At 42.1% G+C, this 23,574-nt stretch overlaps 1 protein-coding gene across 4 annotated transcripts in view; it reads right to left on the bottom strand.

Annotated features, from left to right (window-relative positions):
* The window catches only part of GPT2 (glutamic--pyruvic transaminase 2), a 60,785-nt gene that overhangs the window by 5,915 nt on the left and 31,296 nt on the right, over positions 1–23,574 (bottom strand). For all 4 annotated transcript variants that reach the window (XM_084644298.1, XM_084644299.1, XM_084644301.1 and 1 more), the window contains 8 exons: positions 21,741–21,849; positions 12,867–13,000; positions 11,091–11,334; positions 10,363–10,442; positions 9,578–9,714; positions 8,487–8,661; positions 3,381–3,536; positions 2,460–2,572 (listed from right to left, as the gene is read on the bottom strand). In XM_084644298.1, coding sequence (XP_084500424.1) covers positions 2,460–2,572; positions 3,381–3,536; positions 8,487–8,661; positions 9,578–9,714; positions 10,363–10,442; positions 11,091–11,334; positions 12,867–13,000; positions 21,741–21,849 — 1,148 coding nt within the window. The remainder of the gene's footprint in view (positions 1–2,459; positions 2,573–3,380; positions 3,537–8,486; positions 8,662–9,577; positions 9,715–10,362; positions 10,443–11,090; positions 11,335–12,866; positions 13,001–21,740; positions 21,850–23,574) is intronic.

Here is a 23,574-nt window from a genome sequence, read left to right on the forward strand (position 1 = left end):
TATATATACAGATAAGTTGGAAATTGCCATACAAACTGTAAGAGACTAATTAGTTAAGATGAGCTATTATCAGCAGGAGAAAAAAACTTTTGTAGTGATAATCAAGATGACCCAAAAAGAAAAGGAGGACTTGTGGCACCTTAGAGACTAACCAATTTATTTGAGCATGAGCTTTCGTGAGCTACAGCTCACTTCATCGGATGAAGTGAGCTGTAGCTCACGAAAGCTCATGCTCAAATAAATTGGTTAGTCTCTAAGGTGCCACAAGTCCTCCTTTTCTTTTTGCGAATACAGACTAACATGGCTGTTACTCTGAAACCTGTCAAGATGACCCATTTAGACAGTTGACAAGAAGGTGTGAGGATACTTAACTTAGGGAAATAGACCCAGCCACTCCCAGTCTCTATTCAAACTCAAGTTAATGGTATCTAGTTTGCATATTAATTCAAGCTCAGCAGTTTCTCCTTGGAGTCTGTCTTTGAAGCTTTTCTGTTGCAAAATTGCCACCCTTACATCTTTTACTGAAAGAAAAGGAGTACTTGTGGCACCTTAGAGACTAACCAATTTATTAGAGCATAAGCTTTCGTGAGCTACAGCTCACTTCCTCAGAAAGCTTATGCTCTAATAAATTGGTTAGTCTCTAAGGTGCCACAAGTACTCCTTTTCTTTTTGCGAATACAGACTAACACGGCTGTTACTCTGAAACCATCTTTTACTGAGTGGCCAGAGAGGTTGAAGTGTTCGCCTACCGGTTTTTGAATGTTATGATTCCTGATGTCAGGTTTGTGTCCATTTATTCTTTTGCATAGAGACTGCGTAAATTCATGGAGGTTAAGCCCATTAATGGCTATTATCCAGGATGGGTAAGGAATGGTGTTCCTAGCCTCTGTTTGTCAGAGGGTGGAGAAGGATGGCAGGCAAGAGATAACTTGATCATTACCTGTTAGGTTCACTCTCTCTGGGGCACCTGGCATTAGCCACTGTGGGCAGACAGGATACTGGGCTGGATACTGGGCTTTGGTCTGACCCAGTATGGCCATTCTTATGTCTATTATGGTACTGCTTACCCCAACTCCCTCTCACAGTGTTTTTCAACCAGCATGGCTGAGACTCTCCTTTCATGAGATCAAGCCTGCTGGCAACTTGTCTCCCCCAACACATCTTTCTGCACCCCTAGATATACTAGCCCAGTCTTTTGTTCTTCACCTCTAAAACAGGGTCCTCTCATCCCCCACTGTTTATCTCTTTCTGTTAATTTGCCTTCTGAAGTCCCAGCAATCTCTTCATTAGCATTTGACTCAGTATGCAAATAGACTTCTATTGTAAGACATACAATACACAATGATCAGCTAAGGAGATAAGTGTCTCCCATCTCCTGTTTGGTGGAATCTGTCTCAAGGCATGCTACACTTCTGGGTGACCTGCCTTTAACTAAAAGGCCTTACAAATATAGTTTCCAATATATATTCACACATACATTTCACTAAGATTATGACCACCAGTGTGACACAGGCTTTCAGTAGAAATTTTACATGACACTCTTTGACAAACTAGAATGTAAATACCAGACCTAGGGGATAACTGTAACCCTTATGCACTCCTGTGCCATATGTTTGACATCACGAGATCCTTGGGTCACAGCAACCCTATTGTTTTCATGGGCTTCCACAGGTATAATGAAGGGCAAAATTTGGCCCTGCAATTGGAATTCAGTTAACAGTTTTGTTGGAGCCAGGCAAGTCAAAATACAATCCAGCTCATTTTCCCCGTTATACTAATTATGCAATACTAACAAAGGTCTGGATTCTACAACACTTACATTCAGCAACACCGTATTCCCCAAGTAGTCCCCAAAAGATAACTATACTTCTTGCAGAGTAAGGTGCTGCTTAGTGCAAGTATTAGCGGCAGTCAGGCCCAAAAATAGCTAAAAAAACCCCCACACCTTATTTCATTAAAGTGAGCACACATTACTCAAGGTACACAGGAACTGCAACCGTTGAGTGAGGTGGTGCAATTTTCACTATCACTTTTCAGTATAGAGCCATACCGTAAGATAACCATTTTAAAAGTAGACCACCGTTTCAGCAGAATTAAAGATCACTTCTTCTAAGAACCAGTATTTTCTGATCCCTTGAGGGTTCATTTAGATACCTCACTGTGCTCTGTTCTGTATATTTGGAACTGATGTCAGCAAATTGGGGAAATACTGTATGAAGCCGAATGACATGGCAAAAACCAGTCCTACTGTTCTAGATATAATTATTAGCTACATAGAGTATGCCCGAGAAAAAAAAAAGAGGCTGGTGTCACAAACAATGTGAATTAGTCCAAGTCTGTTTTTATACCATGGACATGCCATAAGAACTCTAACAGTTTTATTTATTTAGTAAAGAGAAAGATTCTAACAACTGGATTCTTATAATACGCTGTAATTTGCTATTAAATAGATACTGCACCTGAAGTGGTAACTTCCTTCTCTTTGGCCAAATCCACTGCCAGGTACAACACAGATTCCAGTTTCTTCCAAAAGTTTCATACAGTAGAACAAGTCAGGGGCCATTTTATGAGCCTGAGAAAAGAGACTGAATTTTTGGAGTAATTTTTCATCTCCAGATCATAACATGAAATCATAATGCAAAAAATACAGTTTTATGGTCATTTTTCTTTCCAAACGTTTCTCCTGCACTTTCATTTTCTTCACTACATGGATGCACAGCATCTCCCGTTGGTGGTGAAATGGATCCACTCCACACTGTAGGCTCTCAATCAGTCCAGCTCAACAGAACAGAATTAGCCAGTCGCTCTGTCTTTACGTAACTACTCCCTTCTTTGATTGACTGAGACATAGAAACTTCTCGCAACAGAGTTTTTTGGTGTTCTAAACCCAATTTCACTGAAGTGTCTAACAGATTAAAGGTATTAAAAATATTTGATGAATTAACTCCTACATGCCTATCCTTACAATATTGCCCAGAGCACAAATAATTAGACATTCCTACTGGATTTTCCCAAAACATCTGCTGAGTAGTAAATCACCTGAATAATAATTTGGAGGAACTTCTTATATTTTAAGTTAGTCAAATCAACATGCCCAGTCTATATACTACGTCATTCAGAGGCATTATTTCAGCTCATAAAATTCACAAAGGACCCCACTTTTGGTCTCAGTAACACAGGTATAACTGAGCCCCAATCAGAAATGAACTGGAAAATGAAAGGACTGCCTGCCACTTGTTTATTAGTGATATAATCTCTTAGCAATTGCCAGTCTTTGTTTGTAGCTGGAAAGCACTTGTTCTACTCCAGGGCATAAAATTCCCTCATGGATAACAACCAATAACAATGTGGGGAGGTTAGACGGACAATGGCTGACTGACCTTTGCTGCCTCAATGGCTTTGGAAGGGATAAATATCCTTGGGAAGGCATACATAGCTCCTTGAAGTGGATTGCAGTGAATTCCTGGCACTTTATTAAACATGTCTTCTGTTAGCTTGGCTTTTTGGGCAAGATTGTCCAAAACAGACTCCTTTTCCTGTTGAAAAGAAAAGGAGGGGAGGGAGAATAGAAAACAGTTGAATTTCTCCTTAGATGATGAATTGTAGGTTGGTTCAATAGTTTTGCAGTTGGTAAAACAAAATGTTTCCTTACATTCACTCCTTACTAGGTAAGAGGTAAATAGAATATATCAAAGATTAGCAATAACACTCCTTACTAGGTAAGAGGTAAATAGAATATATCAAAGATTAGCAATAACAAATACCCAAGACAAATGGCAATGGACCAAAAGTGATGTCAATCATAATGCAACAGTCACTCACTAGTCAAATCTAAGTCTTCCATTTTAAATACCCTCTGCTGGAAGATGACAAAAGGCATATATTTCCTGTAACACTGAATGCAAACCCAAAGGTTTAACATTGTTCTGGTCTTGGCAAGTTTTGTGACTTGCAGTTTTTTCCCCCACTGAATAAGATCATTGTAATTTCAGTGCCTTTTCTGCAGACGTGTTGTCATAAATATAAAGGGAAGGGTAAACCCCTTTGAAATCCCTCCTGGCCAGGGGAAAGCTCCTCTCAACTGTAAAGGGTTAAGAAGCTAAAGGTAACCTCGCTGGCACCTGACCAAAATGACCAATGAGGAGACAAGATACTTTCAAAAGCTGGGAGGAGGGAGAGAAACAAAGGGTCTGAGTCTGTCTGTATGCTGCGCTTGCCAGGGACAGAACAGGAATGGAGTCTTAGAACTTTTAGTAAGTAATCTAGCTAGGTATGTGTTAGATTATGATTTCTTTAAATGGCTGAGAAAAGAATTGTGCTGAATAGAATAACTATTTCTGTCTGTGTATCTTTTTTGTAACTTAAGGTTTTGCCTAGAGGGGTTCTCTATGTTTTTGAACCTAATTACCCTGTAAGATATATACCATCCTGATTTTACAGGGGGAATTTCTTTATTTCTATTTACTTCTATTTTTTATTAAAAGTCTTCTTGTAAAACACTGAATGCTTTTTCATTGTTCTCAGATCCAAGGGTTTGGGTCTGTGGTCACCTATGCAAATTGGTGAGGCTTTTTATCCAACATTTCCCAGGAAAGGGGGAGTGCAAGTGTTGGGAGGATTGTTCATTGTTCTTAAGATCCAAGGGTCTGGGTCTGTAGTCACCTAGGCGAATTGGTGAGGCTTTTTACCAAACCTTGTCCAGGAAGTGGGGTGCAAGGTTTTGGGAAGTATTTTGGGGGGAAGGACGCGTCCAAACAGCTCTTCCCCAGTAACCAGTATTAGTTTGGTGGTGGTAGCGGCCATTCCAAGGATAACGGGGGTAATATTTTGTACCTTGGGGAAGTTTTGACCTAAGCTGGTAAAGATAAGCTTAGGAGGTTTTTCATGCAGGTCCCCACATCTGTACCCTAGAGTTCAGAGTGGGGGAGGAACCTTGACACGTGTGCTATACAATCAAAGTGCCCCTGTTATGCTGGATCATATTAAAGAAGTTCTGTATTAAAATCACAAATGAGTTTTGTTAGGATGTAGATATTCAGGCCTCTCTGCAAAGGCCTGTACTTTAAGAATTGAGGTGTATTCTTATCACTTGGCTAGTTCTAGAGGTATAAAGGAAAGAATCAAAATCACTGTCTGCTGGTGTAAGGGCCTTCTCTTACTGTGACAGTCTGAGGCCCTGTTCTTAGGCTAAGGCCTTTGGCTAAGCAGCAGAGGAAGCCATAAGTGTGGGGGGGGGGCGGAGGGTGAGAAAACCTGGATTTGTGCTGGAAATGGCCCAACTTGATGATCACTTTAGATAAGCTATTACCAGCAGGAGAGTGGGGTGGGGGGAGATATTGTTTCATGGTCTCTGTGTATATATAATGTCTTCTGCAGTTTCCACAGTATGCATCCGATGAAGTGAGCTGTAGCTCACGAAAGCTCACGCTCAAATAAATTGGTTAGTCTCTAAGGTGCCACAAGTACTCCTTTTCTATAAGCTGGGAAGCGACCGGTCACCTCCTCACATTCCAGACTAGTCACATTGAAATAAGGTGCTATTGGGCTTTTAGGAATATAATCCTGTCCTGATAGTGCCTATCACCTCCAGAGAAAGGGAAGTGCCTAGAAAACAAAGGAAACTTAGTTTGATAGCATCCTGTCTGGCAAGAACCCACTTATCAATAGCTGGGATGTGAAATCCTAACTTCTGTATTGTTTTGTCATTATAGTTCCCACTTTGCTATTGTTTGTCTGTATAATCTCTGTCTGGTTCTGTGATTGTTCCTGTCTGCTGTATAATTCATTTTGCTGGGTGTAAACTAATTAAGGTGGTGGGATATAATTGGTTACATAATCATGTTACAATATGTTAGGATTGGTTAGTTAAATTTCAGGAAAATGATTGGTTAAGGTATAGCAAAGCAGAACTCAAGTTTTACTATATAGCCTGCAGTCAATCAGGAAGTGAGTGGGTGGGTGTGGGAGATGGGAACAGGGAATGGGGGTGGGGAAATTGGAATCATGTTTTGCTAAAGAGGGGAAATGGGGGTAAGGAAATTGCAATCATGTTTTGCTAAAGGGGGAAATGGGAATGGGGGTAAGGAAATTGGAATAATGTTTGGCTAAGGGCAGGAATGGGAACAGGGACACAGGTGTAAGGCTCTGTGGTGTCAGAGCTGGGAAGGAGGATACTAAGGAAAGAAACTGGAATAATGCTTGCTGGAAGTTCACCCCAATAAACATCGAATTGTTTGCACCTTTGGATTTCGGGTATTGTTGCTCTCTGTTCATGCGAGAAGGACCAGGGAAGTAAGCGGGTGAAGGAATAAGCCCCCTAACAAGTTTGATTCCCCATAGTTTAAATTCCAGGGTATTACTAATTAAGAGCTCTCTTGGGTTTTGGTCTCGTATTTTTACTGTTTCTCTCCCTCTCTGTGTGAAACTTTCAAGCTGTTAATTGTGTTAGTACATCCTAAGACAGAGTCTGTTCTCAAAGCAATACTTTGTAACAACTATTCACACAGAGAAAGACTCAAAGGGATACTTTGTAACAACAGAAACAGCACACAGAGACTCCTTGCCGTTTTGTTGTATTCATCTCGCTTTGTTAACAATTGTGATTAAAATAGAGATAGAGGATGTATGTGGATGGATGCTTGGTGTGGATAATAAATGAATGATCAGGGAGGTGCCAGCCTAAGAATCCAGTGTCCATCCGGCCGAAGAAGGCGTCAAGTGGAAACAACCAGAGGACCCCCGAGGGCAGACTGGAATCCACCCAACAGCCTCAAGAATGGGAGAACCAAAGAACAAGATAACATCTGGCAGCATGGAGCCGTCAGGAATGTGCCATCTGCTGATTGATTCAGCAACAGCATGATGAAGCAATTCCTATAGATTGGCATAGGAATAAATTCCTATAAAAATGGACTCTAGAAACTGAGAACTTTGGGGTCTGATTCTGCAAAGCAACTTCCAGGAGCATCAGATGAGCATCTGACAAGGCCCTTCTCCCTCCTCGTGTCCAGGCCACCTGGCCAGTGACTTGGCACGAGCAACTCTAAGGCTGGTAACTATGATAACAACCTTGCAGAACCTGTGTGTGTGTGTGAATGAATATGAAATTGAATGGCATGTTATAGCTATAACTAACTGCTTACTATGATTCTTTCTGTATTCATAATAAATGTGGCATTTTGCCTTATTCCCTTTAATAAGATCCTGCTGGTTTTTATTTAATTGGTATAACACCCCAAACCGCTGGAACGGAGCTTCTGCGGTTCTGTGGCCAAGAGGAAGTTCTGCATGTGTAGCAAAGCCGATGCCAAGTCACTGCTGCAGACACTACCCTTGAAAGGCCCTGAATTCAAGTGGGAGGCCTAGTCCACAGGCTGTGTGTAGAGGGGAGATGGTATCATTTTTAAGGAAGTACATTTCTGAATTTAGCATTTGTGAAAGGTTCTGGAACAATGGTTCTAGAACAACATTCCTGGAATTCTCTATTTAACCACAGAATAGGTACAGCAGGTCAGCCTTCTCAAATTGTATTTTCAATATGCCTCAAGCTTGACTTGGCAGGACCAATTTCCAGGGATGAGAGAGTAGTTCAGTCTCCATACTCATTCAGTTTTTAGGATTTCTGCTGAGACTACCTACCAGGATACCAGCTGGGGCTTTTGTGAGAGGAACACTTGTTCATTTGGAACAGTACTGAGAAACTCCTTTCAAAAGGTCACAGAATAGCATTCTTCAGATGATGATGACTTTCGGTCACCATCAATCTGGGCTGGTGATCCTAAGACAAATCAGTGATGTCTAATTAACAATATCTTAAGCTATCCAGGCTGCTCACCAGGCTATAGTTACAAGATAAAAAGAGCTGTCTTTAAAAAGAAAAACACACGCACACCAAAACACACAATTAAAACCAGCTAAGCATTTTCTGTTTGACAGATCTCTACTACAATGAGATTGATTTTGCATGTAATGTAAAAACTCTTCTTTTTAAAATAATGGGCCACATTTATCCATTTTTAACTCCATTTATACACTAGAGCTGACTTTGGTAGAGCATTTGTACAAATGAGAAGCTACTATTCTTTGTTCAAATAAGCATTCAATATAAAAGGGTACCATATGGTTTCACTTACAAAGTCACCCTCACTTAGTAGCTTCATTTTTCCTGTGCAGTTTTCAGAGAAGCCAGCTTTGTTGAGTAGCTACCCTCATTTACCATGGAAGCCACAGGGGAAAGAAATTATATTTAAAAGCAGATGAACTCAATGAAAAGCCACAAACATGTGATGGAAGAGCTGTGGCTCCACCAAGATGTTGAAGCTACTAGTACAAAGAGTATTAGAAATTACTCTGTAGTCCTGTTGGCCAGTGTTATTACAGGGCTCTACCATAAGAAAAGCTGAGATGGAGCTTTCTGTATCTTCTCATCACACCCTGGTGATGTATGGGATAGGGTTAAGAAATACACAAACAATATTAAAGCTGACCTTAATGAACTGTGCATAAGATTCTTCCCCTGGTACTGGAGGATTCACTACAATATCCATAGCTGCCTGTCCAGAGACTGGAGGACAGAGACGAACAGAGAGAAGTTTAACAAGCTGTCCTTTAATCTCTGGATGCAAGTTAATCACCTCCATATAACCCCCTCGGTAGCCGCACCTGAGAATACAGTAGATAGAGAGCGAGAGAGAGAGGAAAAAAATGAATATAATTTGGAATGTTTATTACTGAAAAGAACCCCAAGAGAGGAAAAAGAGGGAGCATCCAGCTGAACTTTATATTAATCATGAGCATTTTGCTTAGCATCAATACATGTAACCTACATTTTTAAATATCTTCTTCTGTTTTGGGTAAGGTATAATGGTAGCTAAGTACCATCAAAGAAAATATTGGGTGTGACGTTTAGACATTAACATATGCAGCTTCAATACGAGGTTAGTCTAGCTATTAACATGGATATTTATTCCTCAGAGCAAACGTGTACAGCAGAAACAGAATCCATTTGATCAGGAAGCTGCCATTTCCCTCCCCTGATCCCCCCATAAAAGAAACAAACACACACACATTCCACCCCTCCATAAAATCAGGCTGATCCAGTGAATCTTGAACTAGTCAGTAGTCCAGAGGTTCACTGTGCCATCCCTGGTAGGCTGCACACATAACTATTTTAGGAACCTATTAATGTAGGACTGGGGTGTTGGGATGGGAGGCAGGTCTGTGATAGTCACACAAATGAGGGTCATTCTTGTCAGTTGCCAGCTTGTGCAGATCAAGGAGTGCCTGGTTCACATTCTTTTCCAGGTCTGTGATAGGTGCTCTCTTTTTTAAAAACTACTCCATTAAATAAAAAGTTTGCAAAACCACTGGGCCAGCCCATAAGTTATACAATGTTCCATATATAAACTCATGCATTTTCCTTGTTTACTAGTTTTTAGGTAACAGTACCAGAAGATACAAGATGACACTCAGCTCACTAATGTGAAAAAATCATCCTGCTTGACAAGAAGTAAGGGGAAGCTATTCTACTAAATACTGTGCAAGAGGTTATACAATAAAGAAATGAAGATGGACATACTCGCCCATGTATCCCTTGGAGGTGGAATGGAAGGATGCTAGCTCTACATTGCTGTAGTACTCTGGTCCCATCTCATACAGAACCTTTTTGAAGGAATGAAACTGACATTCTTCTGAGTAAATGTTATCTTGATAAACCTACACAATCAGAGGAAACATTATGCACTCTGCCCAAATGTGAATAAATGACAGCATATTACACAGAATGTAAGCTGCTGAAGAAAGTTTGGGATGTACGAATGCTTGAAAGCTTTTACAAAAGAGAAGTTACAGTTCCTTCAAGCATAACAAATGTATAGCTTACAGTATATTTAACTGAGTATCCCTTGCAAGAAGAGTATTGAACTTTGATTTTGTATATTATTTCTTAACTTTTATGTTTTTCATCTGTGTACTCAATTCCCAATCTCCACCCCACCCCTGGCTTCAGTTTCCCTCCTTTTAATTATCTAAACCAATGGCTAATGTCACCCTATATTATGTAGGTCAAGACTCAGATGTTGTTCCAGTTTCTTTCTGGAGTTACATCCTTATTGGAGCCACTACCCTTTTTGCTTAGGTCAAGTCTAGCACACTAAATTTTTCAAATTAACTCTTTAGGACCGAGAAGCTGGCTTTTTTGTTCACAACTTTTAGTCTGGTAACACTGGGAGAATCCATGCTCCATGTTAGAAATCAACAATCACACTTATTGGGCACAGAGGAAGAGAACTGAGCACCTAGTGCTTCTGTTGCACTGCAGGTGTGTTCACCACAGAAAGGTATGTAGTCTTAATGCTCTACTACCTCATCAGCCAGAAGAAAGAGTTGCTCCTCCCAAGCAAAATGTATAACATCTTCAATGCACTTTCTACTTTGAACCTGACCTGTAATTTAAAGTGAGAGAAGAAAAGTTGCAATTCAGGTTAATTAGTAGAGAACATGTACACAGTCTTTCAGTCTAGAACCAGGAAGGCTGCTACCTCTTCAGTAAGCTGTCCCTCTTACCTTAAAAAAAAAAATGCTATGGAAGTTGGTACATAAAACTCATTACAATCACTTATATATACTCTATACAATATGTCTGGGGGCGGTGGGTGGGGAACCTCCAATCACAATTGAGATGTATTGTCTAAATTATAGGAGACAGTGAATTTGTGAGACATTAATTTTTAGACCCCTGTCAACAAGTCAGCTGAGGGTAAGACTAGTCTTCTTTGGATATGTTTTTCATTGCAGTTTACACATGCTCTTACATGGGTAAGCCCAAACCTCTTTAGCATGCACACACAAAACACTTAAACCTGGGTTTATATGTTCTTTGAACCCAGGCTTGCTTGCTTAGCTGGTAAATTATCTCAGTAAATTAAAAACCGCTTAACTAAGTTTCAGAGTGGAATCGCTAATTTTATCATTAAAGTCCAGCTATACATGTGCAATGATAAGTCACAAGCAAGTCCTAAGCATGTAAAGCAAAAAGAAAAAACGGGTGAACAAAACAAACTCTGAAACATTTAAATGAAACCATTACAAACCAGTGGGATTTCCTGGGTTGATGATGCAAAGGACCTTTGGATTACAGTATGCTTTGGCTTCATTCAAGGAACGACGAAGTTCATTCACATCTAGTGCCCAGCAATTCTCTTCATCCAGGTAATAGTTCACCTGGATGGCATCTAGTTCAGATATGGCTGCTGAATACAAGGGGTACTGTGGGATTGGGATCATCACTCCAGTTCGGGATTTCCCTCCGCCTGAGACCAAGATCTTTAGAATAGTCTGGAAAAGTTTAGGAATTTAAAGGAAAAAAAAAAAATAAACCAAAACAAAAAAACAGATGACAGTGGAAATCACAGTATATTCTGGAACAACTTGCTGTGTGACTTTCTCCCGCTCTATAGGACGCAAAGCCTTAGACAAATTTCAGTTACAGAAGCACAAAGTTACCAGCCTTCATGACAGTGACACTACTAGTTATGAATACTGAAGGATGTTTATCTTTTAAGTCAAAAAACATTTCACACCAACTGTTAGATGGAGAATGCTAAGGTGTTTTATAACAAAAATTACTAGCACATAACAATGGCCGAACACAACATAGAGAGTCCTTTAAAAACAATCAACAGCTGCCCTCTTGCTGTAACTGCCAGCTGAAGTTGAAACTCATCAACTGCAGGCTTATCACTGGCAAATTCAAACAAGCAACAAAGGCAGTACCGGTATAATCAAATATAGTTATATGCATTTATATCTGATAAAGTTTTATGGAAAAACATGTGATGCTCACACTCCTGTCACACTGCCAGTAGAGCCCCTGGAATTGCAAAGTCTGGGAAACCCATTACACTGGATGAATCAATGAAGCTGCTATAAATCAGAGTACTGTAATACCAAACTGTGCCACAAGATGTCATTTTAAAAGTTTTGCAAACTAATTAAAAAAATTAAAATATGCACTACAGCAAAGCAAATACAAGGAAATCTATCTTCAGCAACCATGCAAAGGATCAACATATACTCGTTACCTAGTAGAGATGATCTTCAGCTAAAGAACAAACAAAAACTGCCTTGGAAACTTTGGGGATACTTTAAAGTGAATCGCTTAATGTAAGAAGGCTGGCTACTGAAGGTGGCCCTTAGTGCGGGTTCCACTGAATCTACGTAACACATGGTTTCCTTAAAGCTCTCCAAGAATTCTCAGTCTGTGGGGTCTGGTTCCTCCAGTGAATAACATCCTCTTCTAAGCTTTAGTGTCTCCACATTTTAGGCCTGGTCTACGCTGGAAAATTAAGTTGGCTTATCTACATTGTTCAGGAGTGTGAAAAATTCATACCCGAGTGGTGCAGTTAAGCTGATCTAGCAGCCAGCGTATACAGCTACTAGCTACTGTCTCTTGTGGAGGTAGGTTATGTACACTGATGGGACACCCCTCCCATCAGCAGAAGTAGCATCTTAACTGAAGCACTACAGCAACGCATTTCAAGTATAGCCAAGCCCTTAGTCATGTACAGCAAAATCTTCAAGCCAAGATGGCTAATAATCCATATTTAGACACTTAAAAAGCTTTAGACGGCCATATGAAGATTTTAGTATCCATGGGCCTGTTTCAGAACTCCTCTCTTTTGCTCACACATAACGTAACTGACTTCAACATAAATCAGATCAGGATCCGTGGCGTGGCGTATGTGAGAGATCAGACATACAACTGTGCAAAGAAGATGAGAATCATGCTCTATAGTCTATATTTCTTAAGGGATCTGTCTAATGTACCACACGATATATACATGTACACACAAACTTTTAACACTTACAGCAATTCCATCACTAGCCCCTGTGGTAAGGTATATATTATCTGGATCTGCAGGAACTCCTCCATCTCGTCTTTCAATGTATGCAGCAACATCTTCACGGATGCAGTTTACACCTTGACTGGCACTGTAAGACCCTGTGAGAAACAGAGAACATGAGAAGATATTCATATGTACACAATCTGCAAATCTTAAATGCCCAGGTTTGGGCCGTACAGTGGTATCTATGAGATAGTTTGGATGTAGGAGAGCTTTATTATTTCCCCAGCACAGCAGTTTTCTGAAAGAGGAAATGAGGTAATACACTCACAGGGCTGCAAGAGGAACACGGCCATGGCTGTAAACCTGAAATAAGCATCTCTGAAAGACAAAATAAATATGGAGATATTGGATTGCCCATATGAATTATCTGAAGTTTGCCTTGCCATATGGATAAAAACCCAATTCTTCCCTCTGACAATCACCCAGCCATTTCACTGAACGACACCTAAAAGGTCAACCAATTTAATTTTTAAAATGACCTGCTGTTTAAATAACAAGAGGAAGGAATGGAGGAAACCTGTGTGAATGGAATAATAAAATAAAGGTTTTTTAAAACATGCTGAAACTTTTAAGACTTTTAATTTCAGATTACCATGTGACAACAGAGAACCATCCTGCCTTCCAATCTAAATCGCTTTTCAATTATCTGTAGGTGAAGCAGCTAGGCTAACCAAAAGTACTGTGTAAGGTTATGGTACACAAGCTTCTGATGAAGTTTATAATCACAGTTGTAACTGTCTTAAATAAAGGCAGTTTATTGGGTCCTAAATACACCATTGCTAAGTATGCGGAAAAAATAAACCTGCAGCAGACTGAAAGATGAATTCAAGGTATAAGGCCCAGAGCTGATGGAGGCTGAAGTGGTAAGTGCACAGCTAATTTAGCACAACGCCATGAAGCTGCAAGACCTTCTTGGCTTTAAGTAGATTGTTGGATGGAGTGGGGTAATTGGATTCGGCTCATCTGAAGGTGTGGTGCAGGTTTTCTTTGAGGATGAGGACTGAGAGGTCACATATGGAATGATCATTTTGTGAAAAGTTTCCCCCAGGAGTAATATCGTGGGTTTTTTTTTTTTTTTAATCATTTTTCTGCAACAGTTCATTCAAGAGTATAGTGATTATCTGGTTTCACCCAAAACACTGTAAACACAACATTTTTAACTACCATTTCATTTACACCTGCTCTAAGCAAGGTAAGTCAACAGCTGTTAAAATACCAGCAGCCCTAAAGTTTCCCCTCAATGGTAGCAACAGTGGAAAGTGTTAGTTAGAATGGGTTGGCCCAGATAAAGCTGATTTTGAAATGATTTTGAAATACAGTTTGGCCACTTCCACGTTGGACTGCCAAACCTGTTCAAGAAGCCAGTTTTATTGTAGCTGTAATTTGAGCACAGTTCCTCAGACCATAAAAGTATGTGTGGAAGGGCCATATTCACAAAAAATAAGAGGAAGAAGCAGCAAAAAAGGAAATGTTGAACCCTCAGCACTATGGCGGGGCAGCTCCCAGTCAGAAAAATGTACACACCTCATTTTAGACAAGTATTTAGAGTGGGCTAATCAGCCAAGTGAGATTGGTGACTGACACACTATTCTGAAAACCTAAAAATGAATATCGGAATTTTTCTATCTGCGCTGCCAGTTTTTAAATATTTGTTGTTACACTTAATCAGAGGGTCAGTTGCTCTTTAACTCACACCATACTATAGAATCACATTCCAGTCACTAACATACAAAATGTTTGTTTATCCATTGACATTTGTGTAAGTTTTGCAAGCTTAGTCATTTATATTTTTTAAAATGCTAATGTTCAGAATGATCATTTGTCTGAAGATGGCTTTCTTGCTTTCAGCAATCTTAATCAGAACCCTGCTTACATTGACAAGCTGCAAATACTTTGAAATACACTTATTCTGGGAAAAGATTCCTGCAGAGTCTATACATTTTTCAAAGATCATCCATACTCTGTGAAACACAAAGAATTTCACATGCAGGTTGCACAGGCTAATAGACCTAACATGGGACTGATATCAGGAGACAATGAATTCTAATCCTGATGCTACCACTAATTTTGGGCAGGTCACTCAAAAGCATAAATGATCTGGAGGATGGTGTGGATTGCACTCTCAGCAAATTTGCGGATGATACTAAACTGGGAGGAGTGGTAGATACGCTGGAGGGGAGGGATAGGATACAGAAAGACCTAGACAAATTGGAGGATTGGGCCAAAAAAAATCTGATGAGGTTCAATAAGGATAAGTGCAGGGTCCTGCACTTAGGACGGAAGAACCCAATGCACAGCTACAGACTAGGGACCGAATGGCTAGGCAGCAGTTCTGTGGAAAAGGACCTAGGGGTGACAGTGGACGAGAAGCTGGATATGAGTCAGCAGCGTGCCCTTGTTGCCAAGAAGGCCAATGGCATTTTGGGATGTATAAGTAGGGGCATAGCGAGCAGATCGAGGGACGTGATCGTTCCCCTCTATTCGACATTGGTGAGGCCTCATCTGGAGTACTGTGTCCAGTTTTGGGCCCCACACTTCAAGAAGGATGTGGATAAATTGGAGAGAGTCCAGCAAAGGGCAACAAAAATGATTAGGGGACTGGAACACATGAGTTATGAGGAGAGGCTGAGGGAGCTGGGATTGTTTAGCCTGCAGAAGAGAAGAATGAGGGGGGATTTGATAGCTGCTTTCAACTACCTGAAAGGGGGTTCCAAAGAGGATGGCTCTAGACTGTTCTCAATGGTAGCAGATGACAGAACGAGGAGTAATGGTCTCAAGTTGCAGTGGGGGAGGTTTAGATTGGATATTAGGAAAAACTTTTTTACTAAGAGGGTGGTGAAACACTGGAATGCGTTACCTAGGGAGGTGGTAGAATCTCCTTCCTTAGAGGTTTTTAAGGTCAGGCTTGACAAAGCCCTGGCTGGGATGATTTAATTGGGAATTGGTCCTGCTTTGAGCAGGGGGTTGGACTAGATGACCTTCTGGGGTCCCTTCCAACCCTGATATTCTATGATTCTATGATTCACTCTACAATAGTGGTCACCAACCGGTTGATCGCAATCAACTGGTCAATCCTAGAGAATCTCCCAGCTGAGTGCAATCTCCGGTGGTGCAGTGGGGCTGCCGTAATGGCAGGCTTGCTGCCTGCCTGCCCTGGCCCCATGCCGCTCCAGGAAGCGGCCAGCACGCCTCCCAGAGCCAGTACCCCATACCGCCCTCCTGCACCCCAACCCCAGCCCTGCCCCCCACTCAGAGCCAGCATCCCATACCCCTTCCTGCATGCCAACCCCCTGCCCCAGCCTTGACCCCCCTCCCAGAGCTAGCACTACATACCCCCTCCTGCACCCAACACTGTGCCCTACCCTGGAGCCCCCTCCTGCACCCAAACTCCTTCCCGGAGCCCACACCCCTTCCTGCACCCCAACTCCCTCCCAGAGCCCACTCCCTCCTGCACCCCAACACTCTGCCCCAGCCCAGCACCCCCTCCTGCACTCCAACTCCCTCCCAGAGCCCACACCCCCTGCCCCAGGCTCAGTACGGAGCCCCCTCCCAGACTGCAAATGCCTCTGCCCCAGCCCACAGCCTGCACCCCCTCTCGACCCGTGACCCCAGCTCGGTGAAAGTGAGTGAGAGTGGGGGAGAGTGAGAAATTGGGCGGGGGGGGAGAGGGAGCGGGGCAGTTCCTGGGTTGCCCTTAATTCAAAAAGTGATCAAGTGGAATAAAAAGGTTGGAGACCACTGCTCTACAAATAGAGAGACCTCCAAGAGAAGGCAGAAGACAAAGATTTTCGGAGGATTTAATAGTTAGCGTCTGCAACACTCCTCAAAACATGTGAAGTACTATACAGTGCTAAGTATTATCTAAGAGCTGCATCAGCTGCCCCTGCAGTATATAGAGGCCGCACTGTGCCTGTTACTACCTATGAGTAAGGCTGCAAGTCTTTTATGGAGGTCACAGAGTCCATGACTTTCCAGGACCTCCAGGCCTCCTGCAGCCGCTGGTGTGGCTAACCCCAGGGCCACCTGAGCAGCTGGGGAGGCCCTGGGCCAGCCACTGTTCTGCAGGCAACTTGTCTCGGACGGTGCCCCAGAACAGCGGTCCAGGAGCAGCAGCAGCATCCCAGGCTGCCCCCGCCCAGAGCACTGGCGGCGAGAGGGCTCCGGCCGCCCCAGCCTGGAGAAGCGGTGGCGGCGATAGGGCTCCGGCCCGCCCCCAGCCTGGAGAAGCAGCAGCAGCGGTAGGGCCCTGGGCTGCCCCCGACCCCCAGGAGCAGCAGCAGCGGTGGCGGCAGGGCCCTGGGCTGCCTCCCCACCCCCAGGAGCAGCAGCAGCGGTGGCGGCAGGGCCCCAGGCTGTCCCCGACCCCTAGGAGCAGCAGCATCTGCTGCAACACCCCCACCCCTCAGCATGTAAGATTTAGTTAGGGTTACTTTTAGTAAAAGTCAGAGACAGGTCACTGGCCGTGACTTTTTGGTTATTGCCCATGACCTGTCCATGACTTTTACTAAAAATACCTGTGACTAAATTGTAGCCTTACCTAGGAGTAAGGCTAAGATTTTGTCATGGATATTTTTGGTAAAAGTCACAGACAGGTGACAGACAATAAAGAAAAATTAACAGAAGCCGTGACCTGTCCGTGACTTTTACTAAAAATATCCGTGACATAATAGGGGATCTGCAGGTCTCCACACCTCGGCAGCAGGGCATCTGCGCAGAGGCTGGGAGCTCTGGGTGCTCCCACGACGGGTTGGGTGTTGGAACTCCAAGGTCCCCCACTGCCCAAGGCTGGGAGCTGTGGGGGCCCCCACCACCTGCAGCAGCCCGCAGCTCTCAGGTCTCTCCTGCTGCCTGTGGTGGCCAGGAGCTGTGGGGTACCCCTGCCTCCTGCAGCGGCCGGGAGCGGTGCAGCATGGCACCCCTGCTGCCTACAATTCCGGGGGCCCCTGGCAGCCCAGAGCTTGGGGGTTCCCCTGCAGCCCTTGATGGCCGGGAGCTGCTGGGTTCCCCCGTTCCTCACAGTGGCCAGGAGCTGTGGGGTGCCCCCGCCACCTCCTCCCTGCCCCCGTGGGCAGCGTGGGACCCTGCAGCTCCCGACCACCACAGACTAAAGTCACAGAGATCTCTGGAAATCACGGATTCCATGACCTCCACGACCTCGGTGACTAACCACCTATGAGCCACAAAACAAAACATTTCCCCAGCTTGTAGTTTAGGCATAGGCATGCTGTACAAAAGGTCAGTTTAATCCACAGACGGATTCATATTATTTTTCATAGCATGGCTCACTGTTTCATAGCATGAGATCACAAGAGACCCCTAATAGGAAAGGACTCGAGTATTTTTATTTTTTAATGCAATTTAGCAGCTGGAAGTGAGGCGAGCTGGCACCATGTGTCTAAACTCTTCTCCATGAACCACCAGGAAGTGCTCAACAGACCACGATGGGAATCCCTGGTTTAGTATATGGGATTATAACAAATTCCATAAAATGTAAAAACATTAAGCAAAAAATCTGCTAAATTGAACTAGGAGAGGAGTTCAGAAGACCACATAAAAACCAACACAAAAAAAGATGAAATTATGAACTACATGTAAACAAAAAGACAAAAATGAAAGCTGAACTGACACTAGATGAACTGTTTGACATTCTCTGAATGTGCCTGACTGCTAATCAAATCACTAATTATATTCTGTTTGCTATCGTAGTAGGTGCTATAAAATAATAAAACAATGAGGCACTACAATCACAAAAATTAATAGACACATCAGTTACTCTAATATGTACTTTGAAATGTCACCCTTAGTCTCTTTTCATACTGGAAAGGAGTTTATCGGGTCTGTCAGATTCTTCAGATTCTGTGCCCTGGCTAGAGCACTATATTTAGAGTAAAAGAAAAGGAGTACTTGTGGCACCTTAGAGACTCAAATAAATTTGTTCGTCTCTAAGGTGCCACAAGTACTCCTTTTCTTTTTGCGAATACAGACTAACATGACTGCTACTCTGAAACCTATATTTAAAATAGTAACTCAAATATGACTTCCCAGATACAAGCAGTGGGCTGAGCTTCTAGATGGCCAAAAATGAACTGGCACCCCAAGTAGGTAAAGGTTGTTTTTAGGGCTGTCAAGCGATTAAAAAAATTAATTGTGATTAATTGCATGACTAATTGCACTGTTAAACAATAATAGAATACCATTTAAATATTTTGGGTGTTTTGAGCTCACTTTATTTTTGATTACAAATATTTGCACTGCAAAAAAAAAAAGTATTTTTCAATTTACTTAATACAAGTATTGTAATGCAATCTCTTTATCATGAAAGTTGAACTGAACAAATGTAGAATTATGTACAAAAAAATAACTGCATTCAAAAATAATACAATGTAAAATTTTAGAGCCTACCAATCCACACAGCCTTACTTCAGCCAATTGCTCAGACAAAAAGTTTGTAAACAAGAAGCGGGCATTATCTCCTGTCAATTGTAACCAATGTCACCTGAAAATAAGAACAGGCATTCGCATTGTATGGTGGTAGCTGGCGTCACAAGATATTTATGTGCCAGATGCACTAAACATTCATATGTCCCTTCATGCTTCAACACCCATTCCAGAGGACATGGGGCCATGCTGATGACGCGTTCTGCTCAATAACGATCCAAAGAGGAGACCGACGCACGTTTACTTTCATCATCTGAGTCGGATGCCACCAGAAGAAGGTTGATTTTCCATTTTGGTGGTTTGGGTTCTGTAGTTTCTGCATCAGAGTGTTGCTCTTTTAAGACTTCTGAAAGCATGCTCCACACGTCGTCCCTCTGAGATTTTGGATGGCACTTCAGATTCTTAAACCTTGGGTCGAGAGCTGTAGCTATTTTTAGACATCTCACATTGGTACCTTCTTTGCGTTTTATCAAATCTACTGTGAAAGTGTTCTTAAAACGAACATGTTCTGCTGGGTCATCATCCGAGACTGCTATATACGGCAGAATGCAGGTAAAACAGAACAGGAGACATGCATGCAATTCTCCCCCAAGGAGTTCGGTCACAAATTTAATTAACACATTTTTTTTTTAAACAAGCATCATCAGCATGGAAGCATGTCCTCTGGAATGTTGTCCGAAGCATGAAGGGGCATACAAATGTTTCGCATATCTGGCATGTAAGTACTTTGCAACGCTGGCTACAAAAGTGCCATGCGAACGCCTGTTCTCACTTTCAGGTGACATTGTAACTAAGAAGCAGGCAGCATTATCTCCTGTAAATGTAAAGAAACTTGTTTGTCTCAGCGATTGCCTGAACAAGAAGTAGGACTGAGTGGACTTGCAGGCTCTAAAGTTTTACATTGTTCTGTTTTTGAGTGCAGTTATGTAACCAACAAATTCTATATTTATAAGTTACACTTTCACTACAGTACTTGTATGAGGTGAATTGAAAAATACTATTTCTTTTGTTTATCATTTTTACAGTGCAAATATTTGTAATCAAAAATAATAATAAAAGTGAGCACTGCACACTATGTATGCTGTGTTGTAATAGAAATCCATATATTTGAAAATGTAGAAAAACATCCACAAATATTTAATAAACTTCAATTGGTATTCTGTTGTTTAACAGTGCGATTAATTTTTTTGAGTTAATAGCGGGAATTAACTGTGATTAATCGACAGCCCAAGTTGTTTTTATTTATTTCTAAATACACACATGGGCCTTTGGGAGGACACGAGGTTCAAGACAACAGTTTTGGAGCTTCAACATGTTCTTTTAGGGTTATTTTGTCTTGTAAACATGGTTGATTTCAGCTGTCATTAGAATGACTACAAGGACAATGGTAGAATACATTTTACAACCAGGTGTATGTGCAATTTATATACCTTAGACCAGGGGCTCCCCAACATTTTTCCAGTAGGCACTGCGCCTCACTATTAACACCTCGAGGAAAATTACTAATGATTATATTCATATAAACTATAACACTGTAAATAAAGTATGTACTTTTCCTTTTCCTTTTAATGTAAAAAATCATAATGATAGAAAGCCCTAGTAATGTGCACTCAAAGAAATGCTTCAAGATCTTTGAAACCAAACAGTTTGACTGGAGAATGCAGTTGCACTGGTGGCGCACCTTGGGGCCACAGCCCACAGTTTGGGAACCTCTGCCTTAGACAAATGAACAGAATTTGGGTCATTTTTCTGAGTGCCCATATACTATGATAATGGGTTATCCAGAAATGTGTATACAATAACAATCTTGCTGAGAAGTCTGCTTACTGCTTGACCTCTCAACAGCATGCACCAGTGCACAGGCGCGGACTCTGTGGCTGCTCTGGGTCTGGAGCACCCACGGGGAAAAATTAGTGGGTGCTCTGAACACATGAGCAGCCAAGCTCCTCTCACTCCCTGTCCCACCTCCTCCTCCCTCCCTGAGTGTGCTGCATCCCTGCTCCTCCACCTACCTCCCAGTGCTTCCCGCCACCAAACAGCTGTTTGGTGGCACTTAGGACTTTTCAGGAGGGAGGGGGGAGGAGCAGGGACGTGGCACGCTCAAGGGAGGAGGCGGAAAAGAGGCAGGCAGGGGCAGGGACGAGCACCCACCGGGAACAGTAGAAGTCGGTGCCTACGCACCAATGGTTGCCTACCATCTTCTGCATCAACCCCATCTTGTTAGTAGAGAGTCTTGTAAACACTCCGCGTTCACGATTCTTGGGCCACTTCCTCCCCACCCAAGTTCATCTAATTACATCCTTTCTAAAAGGCCCATCACTACACAAGCTTAAGATATTAAAACAGAAAATAACAGACCTATAATTAAAAACAAATGAGGCTAGATAAAAATCTTACCTAAGCTATTTCCTCCACACCCCTGCAAGATCCGTCTCGCTCTCTTCTTTGAGTCTTCTGGGAAGCTTGGGCTGTCCAACAGGTTTGGGTATGTACAAAGTGCAACCACCTACAGTACCAAGAAAAACTTTGTAAACTGACTATTGCTATCAGTTGCTCAATGGCACTGGTTATGTTTAAGTTGTTAATATGAAAGTTAGCTCCTTTGAGGTGAAGGATATCAATAGATTAGGTCTCAAACCAATGAAAAATAAATCCCCCCCCACCCCCAAAAATCATAAAAAGTGTACATATTTGTCATCAGAATTTGGAACCGAATTAATAATGCTAAGAGCAGCAAATTTCTTTTTCCTTATTTGTATTACAGTTGATTGAGATTGGGGCCCCACTGGGCTAAGCACTGTACAATCATATAGTAAGGGATCATTCCTGCCCTGAAAAATGTACAATCTCAACAGAAAAAGGGATAAAGGAATAGCTATTTCTAGCACCATTTTACAGGTGAGGATAAGAGGAGTTGCCCAAGATCACTCAGCAAGTCTATGGAAGAAGTGGGAAATGAACCCCAGTCTCCCAGCCCTAGTCATACTTCTCTGAAATAACTTTTGCAGTCTTTATTTTACTAATTTGAATTGCTAAAGGTATTTAAATAAGAAATGAAGGGAGAACAGCAGGTAGAAGTGGAACCATGCTCTGAAGGAAATAAACTATGATGAAGAAATTTAAGCCACAGTGAGGGAAATCAAGAGGTCCCTACTGAGAGCAGCTTTCATTTGTCTCAATCTCTGCCTCATTTTGCATGCATTCACCAGGATGATATGGATGGGCCATAGTATCCTGGCTGGTCAGAGATGGTAGCAGAATTAATGCATGTATGTATATCACATGGTGAGCTGCACTGTTTTTATCATCTGTGTTTGTACAACGCCCAGTACAATGTGGCCCCAATCCTGATTGGGACCTTTGAGTGATGCCATAATATTAATAAATAAAATGCAATTTGAAGATTTTACATGCATAATTGCACAAGATGTTCACTGAAAATGTACTTGTAGCTACAAGTCTTTAGTTGTTCTTGTTTTGGTATAGTTTCCACAATATAACTCATGCCTGGATGCTAAACACATTCTTCAAAACTAGCCCAGAGATGTTAAGATATTAAGGTCCTTAAAAGATGCCTGCAACCCAATTTATGCATGCAAATACCTCTTGTGCACACTCAGATTGACTATTTGTGAACAGAGGTCTGCTATGCATTTAACTCCCCACATGCATATGCAAATACTTGGTCAGCAGGCTCAGAAGTGGTATTTGAACACACAAATCAGGCACTTGCAATTGGGTGTGTACAACTGTTTGTCCACACCTTTGAAAAGTCAGGCCCTAAAAGGACACTGTTGGATTAAAAACAGTCTATGTTTTCCTTACCTATATTACCAATAACTGGTTTGCTGGAAGAGGATGTGAGCAAAGGGCCAGGAGGTGGACATTTCAGGGGCATAAAAGAGGGAGAATACTGTAGAGGGACCCATGCAAAAGAGGGCCACAGTGGGGACTACTAGAAGGCAAACTATGGAGTTTTGATGGTAGAGGCACTACTGGAAAAGCTGAACTGGTAGCTCCATGTGTCACATCCCTTGTATGTATGGAAGTAACGTCCATTCACACAAGCAAACAAACAATTAAGCATGCAACATGCATAGGCTATAAAGCACAACTGGTAACATAGTGAAAAAACAATTGAGTAGGTGTGCATTACAGTCATATTGGGGGAATCAAATGTCTAGCTACAAGAAATTTTTCTAGCAAATCACGGTTTCTGAAATTTTTTGAT

Source organism: Lepidochelys olivacea (assembly GCF_965140295.1).
Source record: "Lepidochelys olivacea isolate rLepOli2 genome assembly, chromosome: 12".
NCBI lineage: Eukaryota > Metazoa > Chordata > Testudines > Cheloniidae > Lepidochelys > Lepidochelys olivacea.